Source organism: Aplysia californica, unplaced genomic scaffold (genome assembly GCF_000002075.1).
Source record: "Aplysia californica isolate F4 #8 unplaced genomic scaffold, AplCal3.0 scaffold00221, whole genome shotgun sequence".
Lineage (NCBI taxonomy): Eukaryota > Metazoa > Mollusca > Gastropoda > Aplysiida > Aplysiidae > Aplysia > Aplysia californica.
In genome coordinates, this window is record NW_004797491.1 from 306,206 (window position 1) to 316,530 (window position 10,325).

The 10,325-nt window shown below is 36.6% G+C and overlaps 1 protein-coding gene across 1 annotated transcript in view; it reads right to left on the bottom strand.

Annotated features, from left to right (window-relative positions):
* Positions 1–6,139, bottom strand: part of LOC106011946 — a gene marked incomplete at its 3' end in the record, with an annotated part of 17,656 nt that extends 11,517 nt beyond the window's left edge. Inside the window, 3 exon segments of the mRNA XM_013083261.1 lie at positions 540–664; positions 3,751–3,828; positions 6,106–6,139. Coding sequence (XP_012938715.1) covers positions 540–664; positions 3,751–3,828; positions 6,106–6,136 — 234 coding nt within the window.
* Between the last annotated feature and the right edge of the window lie 4,186 nt (positions 6,140–10,325).

The window sequence follows — 10,325 nt, forward strand, 5'->3', positions numbered from 1 at the left end:
AGAGAGAGAGAGAGAGAGAGAGAGAGAGAGAGAGAGAGAGAGAGAGAGAGAGAGAGAGAGAGAGATTATTTTGGGAAATCAAACCACCCGAGAAAGCGTACTAGCATCTCGGTTTTGTTTTGTTTTTTCTGTATATATTTTTTAAATAGTTTTAGGTTTAGTTATAGTAAGACTTTTGCTTCACTTGCAAAAATAAATAATAGCATAAATTCCGAAAATGATTAATTAGTTTTTATCAAGAAGCAGTATAATTTTCAAGAAAGGAGAAATAATGACGATACATTTTTGAAACGAAAGGAAGAAGCAAACAACACCAGAGCATCCACGAACTTTCCTCACTCAGAACATTTTCTACGACACTTGCAACAAAATTAGGTCATATAGATGCGAAAATTAGACGTGTTACAAGAGAGGAGCGAACAAACACAAAAAAAGAGAGAGGACACATAAGGACGATGGTTGTTTGAGAGGAAAGGAAGAAGCAAACCACACAAGAGCACCCACCAACCACCTACACATTTACCGATGATTGTACTTACCGTTTTGCTTTGTGTAATATACAGTTGACAGGCAGAATCAGAACCGTGGTCGTGGGTGCAGGTCATCTTTATGTGGACTTTGTCAGGCATAAAATATGGAGGTTTACAATTTATTTTGGCAACGCCTGTGGATGAAATGGGGAAATAAATGATGAACACATTTGGGAGTTTGTTTGTTTGTTTCGTTAGTTTGTAATTGTATTTATTTTTTATTATTTAAAATTTTTTTAAAATTTATTTATTTATTTATTCATTCAGTTAGTTAGTCAATTTGAAAGGTAGGTGGGCAGGTAGTTTGTTTGCTCGTAAATTTTTTATTTGTTTGTGTGTTTAAGTAAAGAAGTAAGTAAGTTTATTCAGTGTTCAAGGCCATTGGCCCACATCACATTACACAAGACACTCATTTGATAAATAAAGTTTCCATAATAAATATGTACATGTAGTGCATATATCTCATATCATGAGTCAAACATTGCATATTTCTGTCTCTGGGCCGAGCCAGGCAGCGGAGGATTAACAATTTCCTTTAATGGACAAAGTGTGAACAATAGAACATAAAGTGAAATTCATGTTCAATTTCATGAGAGTTACACCTCTCACATAAGAGCGAATTATCTAATAATTCACCGATAGAGATTGTTATTTAATGTTTGGTTTAAGTAAAGAAAATGCACATCGAGACAATATAATGGTCATTTAGTCCTGGGAAAACTCAAGACAAGCAGATAAAGACAACAGATGGAAAGCAAAGAGATAGGACCTATCAGCACCGCCCTCCAACTACCCACTGTTCTGGTGCTCTTGGGTTTACCAGTTACAATTACAGATACGGCTCACCAGAGTCTGTGGTGTAGTAGCTGTTGAGCGTTTTGTGGTCGTTAACAAAGATGGGTTCGAATCTGTGTGAGGAGATTTTTTTCTTTTATTGAGTATCTCCGTCTGTCTGTAGGGAAATTGTATCCTTTTCAGCCTGGGTTGACCCTTCGAGGATAGGATCAAAGCAGTCCGACTTCTTAAAGGACTGAATAGTGTTGGTTGGGGCGTTCTTATAGTGTTGGTATTCTTGTTATAGTGTTGTCTGTCTGTGGTATTCTTGTTATAGTGTTGTCTGTCTGTGGTATTCTTGTTATAGTGTTGTCTGTCTGTGTTGTTATTGTTTTTTGTCCGGTTTTGTTCTTTTGTTGTTGTTGTTGTTGTTTTTAAATCACGTTTCCGAAGAAGCCAATAATCGCGACGTGTTGAACGAATTTATTTATAAAGTTATAAAAGTTAAATATGGGATCTCGTGATCTTAAAGTAAGGTGATCGCCTCTCATTCAATAGATTCAGGTTCGAAATCTAACTTCGACGGAAACTCTTCTTTTCTAAAATGTTCTCGTTTCCCACTCTCTAATCACGTTCTGTTATCTGATTTCATCTCCAGTTTCTGCCTTCTGTCTTTCCCTCCTCCTCTGAACTTAGAGTAGGTACGATCGATCACCAAGCCTTCTTGGACAAGGGCAAAAATTAATTCGGAGGTTCTGTGTGCCAGTAGAGTACAATAAAGATTCCTTGGTGGTCCTGAAAAAGAGTAGGCTTCGACGGTCACCTGATAAATTTTGAAAATCAATTCCTACCAAACTGAAAATGCTTTATGTGTACGGCGCGCACACATGTCCTTAAAAATGCAGTTGCCAGCGCCGTAAGATACAAAAGTCTTGCCAAAACATAACAAAAAAAAAGGTATCGTAAGACGAATGTGCTCGAACAGGTCTATAAAAGTCAAACATCGATTTGCACATATTTTTAAAACATAAATTGACTTATATAAAAAAGATGTTTTAGCCATTTATCTATCAATATTTACAACTCTTTGTGTTAACTTTACGGAAAAATATGCGTACTTCTTGCACCTACCCTAAAATCAGGTGTATGGCTGGATGACAGTAGTAAGAAGTAGCCTGGTTGTCAAGTTTCAAACCCGGGACTTGTTGAATGAGACGCGAACACCATACGTCTCGACTGTGAGCATTCCCTTATGGTACCTTTCATCAGGCAGGCACCCAGAATTATTATTCCCCAAAGCTTGCCCCAGTTCCATCAATATCGCGAGAATACAGCATTATTTGTTATCATGAATATACCTCCTCTTTTCTTCTCGATATCCCCATCCACCTTCTCCTCTTCCTATTCGTCATCGTCCTCCCCCTCCTCCTTCTCCTCCAATTTTTTGGTGTTTTTGGCTTGAAAATTCGAGGATTTACAGATTTTGGACTAAAATAATGTTAGACCTTTATACTACGTGTTCCACATGTTTCCAAAGCTTAAAAACACCATACGTATACCAGTTTTCTGTTTTTTGTAACCTAGTCTAATTTTAGGATCACAAAAATGCCTAAGTTGTTAGTTTTGAGTTATAAAACACTGTAGCAATAACTGAAAACAGCATATAATGCTCAATCTGGTAAAATAACTCCCAGCACCGTTTGCATCCATTCAAAAACACTGTAAACCGTTGAAATAGGTCGCCAGATCCTGCTAAATAGATTCAGGAGTTTCCATAAGAGCGGATGACGCAGTCCATTCACTGCATGCCTCCCTTTGGCATTTTCAGCATGAGTCACTGAATTTTTTTTCTGAAATTGCCAAGTTGTTTTCCAAGATATGTATATGATATTTTGCAAGGACGTGTAGCAAAGGTGTCTAATTGACATTGAGAAGAGATTTTAGGCATATTGTCTTTGAATTTGACAAAAGTCTTGGCTGCATTAGTAGGGCGTTTTTAACTAATGTAATTTTTTTTCAAAGAACACATAAAAAAGTCTTTATTTAAATATGTTTTCTTTATTATGACACATCTCAGTTTGTTAAGAATGTACGCTGCAAATATAAGAGTTATATCTTCAACAGTTTTTTTTAGAAATGAGAAAATGTGAAATCATTAAAAATTCAAGATGGACGCCATGGTGACCATATTTTTTGCGAAAATTGTTTTTTAAATCTTCAAACGTCTCCTTTATATGACGCTTCAATGTCTATGTAGTCATGTTTCAAGATACTGTTGTCATGAACAGCAAAAATACTTATATCTATTAGTGCTTGCCTTGATATAAAAAAAACCTTCTAAATATAAAAAATGCTCAGAGCATTACAGAAGTATCATCTCATTATTTCAGTATGATTTAACAAAACTATTATGGAAAGGCAAAGTTGTCAGTCCGTCAAAACTCACCCCCTGCAATCAAGGCGACGAACACAAGAAGACCACCCAGGCACCCGACACATTTGCCCGCCATGTTTGAAGTGTTGTCTGAAAAAGAAAAACAAAGACACTTTAGAATACCCTCCTTTCCCCCTCCAACTCTCGGAAAACGACAGCAAAATACAGCCAGGAACCAAGACAACCTCACACCATCCCTCCCAGAAAATAAGCCACACACACAAACACACATACACACAAACAAACGTGAGGCAGCGTGGTGGAATCAGGTTTTCGTCAATTTTTGGGCATGTAGAGTTATTGGTATCATCTTAAAGCTTGTTCACTTGTCTTTATTTGGATTTAAAAAGTATCCATTTATCTTGAATACAAGTCGAGATATTTGCGAAAGAAGGAGGTGGGGTCACCTTTTTTCAGAGGTAAAATTAGTGAGAAAAATGGTCGCCAAAGGTTCGTAATCACCATAGCTTAAGAGTCCGTGGTAACTGAAAATTTACATTTTATGTGCCTTTAATCAACGTTTTTCTGGAAAAATCCACACAGAAATTAGTTCTTTAATGGACATGAAAAGTGTTGAGCCAAAAACAAAAATTTAATAAAAATTCACAAACCTGCGGGAAAATGCAAGTTTCTTCATTTTGATTACTTTGACGAGAGCCTGATTCCACCACGCTGCCTCACATACACATTCACACAAACACACACACACACACACACATACACACACACACACACACACACAAACATACACACTCACACAAAAACAAACTTACTAAAAGATATACACTCACACAAAAACACACATACACACATTCACACATGTGCGCGCGCACACGCACACACACACGCACACACACACACACACACACACACACACACACTTAAGCACACATTCTTAAGATGAAAAAAAAGACAGGCTCCAAAGTCCCACTTGAGAAAAGAGTGTACAACAGTTATAACTCAGTGCACATAAACCAAAGGAATTGAACGTATAAACTGTGCAATGTCATTCGAGTATGTTTAACACACATATTATCAACACTGTAAGCTTATTCAAGAGGCGGAACCTCCGAGCTTAACATCCTTTACTGAAAGGACCGTAATTGTACCTAGTCAAGAAAAAAAACCAAGAACTCTTTGATTCGTCCGTATTAAAAGCATTAAGTTAAATGGATATGAGAGGCATTGTGGTGAAATCAGGCCCTCGTCAAAATAATAAAAATCTAAGAAACTGGTACTTTTTATGCCATTTTGGCAATTTTTATCAAATTTTTGTTTTTTCCTTCAAGACCCTTAATGTCCATGTAAAACACATTTCTGTGTGAATAGGCTGTTAAATGCTGATTAAAGGCACAAAATATGTAATTTTTCAGTTTTCAACGACTCTCAAGCAATTGAAGTTACCGAACTTTGGAGGCCATTTTCAGGGTAATTGTACTACTAAAACCAAGTGGTCCCCACCTCCTTCGATCCCAAATATCTCGACTTCTATTCTAGATAGACGAGTATTTTTTTCTTGAATGTACTGCAGATTAATAAGCTTTTAGATGGTACCAATAGCTCCACGTGACCAAAAATTGACGAGCGCCTGATTTCACTGAGTCGTGACACATATAAAGTATTATTTTGATCAAAAGCAAGATAAAGGAAAAAATGTTTAAAAGTAACAACAACTCCTTACGCGCGTGTTTCTAACCGCATCATGCTACAATTGTTTTATGGTGGACATCAATTAACCATGGGATTACATCATTCAGGGCTGAGATAAACCTAGATCTACTAGAAAAGAGCTAAAGATTATATTTGCCAACTACACTGTCTTTCTTTTTCGCCCATTATTCTAACACAATGGTTAGCATCTACACGACTATCCCAAGAAACACGGCAGGATGTTACCGTACATGTTTGGTGTATTATCCAGTTTGCAGCCCAGGAAGAAATGAAAAAGAAGTAGAGACAATATGCGAAGTGCACATGAGAAAAACATTTTTTAGTTTTGAAAACATGAGTGGACACAAAGGTTGCCAAGTGTTTAAGCACCTCTTCTGTCTCATCAAAGTGTCCGGGGATAAAACCTATGTCAAAATAAAAACACATTTCCATGTGAATAATGTTGAAAAACTTTGATTAAAAGCTCAAAATATGTAATTTTTCAGTTTTCAAGGACTGTTTTGCTATTGAAGTTACCAAACTTTGGCGGCTAATTTTTCTCTATTTTTACCCCTGAAATCAAGGGACCTTATCTCTTTCAATTACAAATATCTTCACTTCTGTTCAAGATAGATGGGTATTTTCTTCATCTAAAGCAGGATACATGAACTAGCTTTAAGGTGATACCAATAACTCTACATGCACACACACACTGACCGGGACTTGATTCCACCGCGTCGTGAAACATATGTGAGGCAGCGTGGTGGCATCAGGCTCTCGTCAAGTTTTGGGCATGTAGAGTTATTGGTATCATCTGTTCAGTTGTCTTTATTTGGAAGAAATAAATATGTATTTATCTTGAATACAAGTCGAGATATTTGGGAAAGAAGGTGGTGGGGACACCTATTTTCCGATGTAAAATTAATGAGAAAATGGCTGCCAAAGATTAGCTATTTCCTTAGCTTTTGAGTCCATGGTAACTGAAAATTTACATTTTTGTGCCTTTAATAAACGTTTTTCCGAAAAATCCACTCAGAAATGAGTTCTTTAATGGGCCTGAAAGGTGTTGAGCCAAAAACCAAAAATGTGATGAAAATTCACAAATCTGTGGAAAATGCAAGTTTTTTCACTTTGATTATTTTGACGAGAGCCTGATTCCACCACGCTGCCTCACATATGAAGCTGCAAGTTGTGGATGAGTACGTAAGAGTACCCTCAGTTTAATATTTGTCTTGTAAAAGTGACAGTCGGTTTGATCTGTTCGGGCCATATCCAAGTGCAGCCTTTTCTGTCGTCGATCAATAAACCAATTTGGGGGGGGGGGGGGGTTGCTCCCATGCTCTAGGGGTACGGTGTTTGGCTCTCTTTCAATAGGTTCTAGGTTCGAAATGTGACAGCAATGGAAAAATTTTGTCTCTAAAGACGTTTCTCTTTAAACTTTTCCTTCTTACTAACCATGTTCTGTCGTCTGCTTTTGTCTCCACTTTCTGCCTCATCTTCCCCCACTCTTTTGCCCTCTCCCCCCACTCCCCCCTGCCCCTTCCTCTTCTGGGTTCCTGACTCTTTTTGCTGCTTCTCTGCTGCTACTCCTTGGCTACTTCTTACTGCTGTTTTTTTTTCAGCCTTACCCGCGATCTAAGGGCAGGAAAGATCTAACACCTAGCCTTCTCGGGCAAGGATGAAAAAATCTCCGAGGTTCGTGTGCATGTTGCTTACGCTAAAGATTCCTTGGCGGTCCTAAAAATGGTAACAGTAGACTTTTGACGACACTCGTGCACAAGTCTCAATTAATTTCTCCCAAAGCTGAAAATGCTTAAAATGTCACACGCGCTCACATGACCTAATGCAGTTACGACCTCCGTTAAACACTGACAACACAAAAAAACAAAACGACTTCAGTTGGTCAGGCCGGCAAGCTATGCAGCTTGTATCATCATGAGGTGCACATGGTTTGTCTAAGTACTCCATTATTTCGTCACAAAGTAGTTACTTCCTTTTTGAGAATGCGAACTCAACGCCTAAAATCATTTTGAGTCGAAGCTCATTATAAAAACTGAGATAATAATTATTATAAAAATAATAATAATGATAATAATAATAATAATAATAATAATAATAATAATAGAAATAATAATAAAAATAATAACAATAAAAATAATAATAGTAATAATACTATTATTATAACATTCATTTAGCGCATTTCCAAAAAAGTAGCTCAATGCGCTTTACATTGGAATACCCATTTTCAAAACCTTTCGCACTTCTCTCTTTCTTCTCATTCATTATATTATATTTATGTATACAAACACACACACACACACACACACACACACACACACACACACACACACACACACACACACACACACACACACACACACACAGGACTACTTTCATTCTGAAGTAGGCACAGAACAACTATAACAAAAAATAACGCTAAAAGCTTATGAAGGATTGGCCTGAAGGAACAGAAAATGCTTAAGACGTCTTTTGAAGCAATCAAGTGCTCTTGTTCGTCTTATTTCCATGGGTAATCTGTTCGACATATATGGACCAAGATACTAGAAAGATTTCTCTCAATATGATTTGTATGATTTTACAGGTGTCACAAGTAGGGTGTTATCGTTTAATGATCTTAGGTTTCTACTTGGTTTATATATTATTATACTGGTAAGTTCTTGTGGATAAAAAGGAGCAGTTTTATTTACACATTTGAAACACATGACGCAGATTTTAAATATTTTTTTTTTTTTTACAGGGAGCCAATGCAGTTCTTTTAATAGTGGAGTGACATGGTCTCGTTTTTTAGATCTTGTTTTCAGTCTAGAGGCATTGTTTTGAATTACTTGTAAACGATTTAAATATGTGTTGTTCAAACCTGCTACAAGAAAGGATAAGAGATCTTAACAATGTTTTTGTGGTCTCTTCGTTTAAGTACTTTCGAACTAGGCTTATTCTTCTCTGATGAAAATAAAAGGATTGTCCTACAAACGAACCCATTGATAAGTGATGGTCAATATATACACTGAGATTCCTGACTACTTGTTTACTAGATGTCATATGCCCATATAAATCAAAGTTGACACTTTCCAGATCTTTATTTAATAGTGGATTATTTATAAGAATGATGTCTATCTTTTCTTCCTTTAGTTTCAATTTGTTTACTGTCATCCACTTTTTAATTTCATAAAAACATTGTTCAGTGATAGAAATCATGTTTGGCAGATATTGAATGATGCCATTAACATACATTTTGGAATCATCGGCATAAAAATGATAATTCAATCCATGATTTTATAAATTGCTTGCTAAGGGCTGTGTATCTAGCGTAAAGAGCACTGGTCCAAGAATGGACTCTTGTAGAACTCCATAATCGAGCCTGACCTGGTTTGAAAAGGTATTTGTAATTTTAACTGATTGACCTCTTTTTAGTAAACATGACTTAAACAATGAAAGCACAGTACCTGATAAGCCAAATGAGGGTTCAAGCCTTGTGAGAAAAATAGAATGGGCAATTGTGTCAAATGCTGCTGATCCAAAAGAGTTAAAAGACAGATATCCCATAACATGTGCCAAAACCTGGTGGAATCAGGCGTTCGTCAATTTTTGGGCATATGGAGTGAATGATATCATGTTAAAGCTTGTTCATTTTGCCTTACATTCGATGAAAAAAAACCCATCTGATCTATCTTGAATAGAAAACAAGATATTCCTGACTGGTTTCAGAGGTAAACCTATTGAGAAAAGGGCCACCAAAGTTTGGTAACTTCCATAGCTCTGAGTCCTTGGGGAAATTAAAAAAATATATTATGTCTTGTGCTTTTAACTAATTAACATTTTTCAGTACAGTCCACACAGAAATGTTTTTAAATAGACATAAAAGGTGTTGAACCAAAAATGAAAAAAATCAAAAAGAAATTGCAAAATGTCGTATTCTTCCATTTCATTAATTTGACGAGCACCTGATGTCACCACAGTCATTGAGCGCAAAACAAAAAATTCAATTAAAATTTACTACCAAGCGAAAATGAGAGACACTTAATTCAATTTCATTATTTTGACGCAAGACTGATTTCCCTGCAACGCCACAAGTATCCTTGTATGCAAGTTTGACTAGAACTATTTTAATTCTATCAGCTTCTTGCAATGACCTCGTAGGGTATTATTATTTTTGCACATTATATTGCACACACATACACACACACACACACATACACACATACACACATACACACATACACACACATTACATCTATTATAATATTATTTACAATAATAAAGCAATATTATATATCGTAAGCATTCGATAGCTAAACACTCGAAAGCCTGACGTTGTGGAAAGATAAACAACCAACCAAACAACCAAACGACCAACCCAATAAACAAAAAAAAAGTTCCAATTTTGTAATCGGTGAGCGAAAAAACGTCAAGTAATCGTGGTGGCTGCCATACGGCAACATTCTTCCTGATCTGTATAATGTAAAGCAACTTTTAGTCCATACCGGGCAGTTTCATATTTTTGGACTAAAAACTGTTGTGGGTTTTCAAGGCTACAACTTACAAAGATTATTATTAAACAAATTAATTTAATCCTCACCTAACCGTCAAACTGTCACCTAAATCTATATGTGCTATAGAATCATCGGCACCTTTTTCATAGAAAATATTTTTACGGCGCTCGCAACTGCATAAGGTCGTATGAGCGCCAAGGGATGGGTATCAAAAGAGAAGTCTTTACAGGTAATCAGACTTAACACTGCTCACCTCTCTAGCTTCAACAGCACAAGGTCTGCTTCGTCTACCAAGGCACCCCGGAAATAGCAGGTCACAAGAGAGGGACAAAGAAAGAAAAGAAGTAGAGGAAAAAAAACAATAGTAAGGATCAGTAAAGAAAAAGCAGCAGTTCCCTGTTGTAGATCAGGCACAGTTATGAGCGT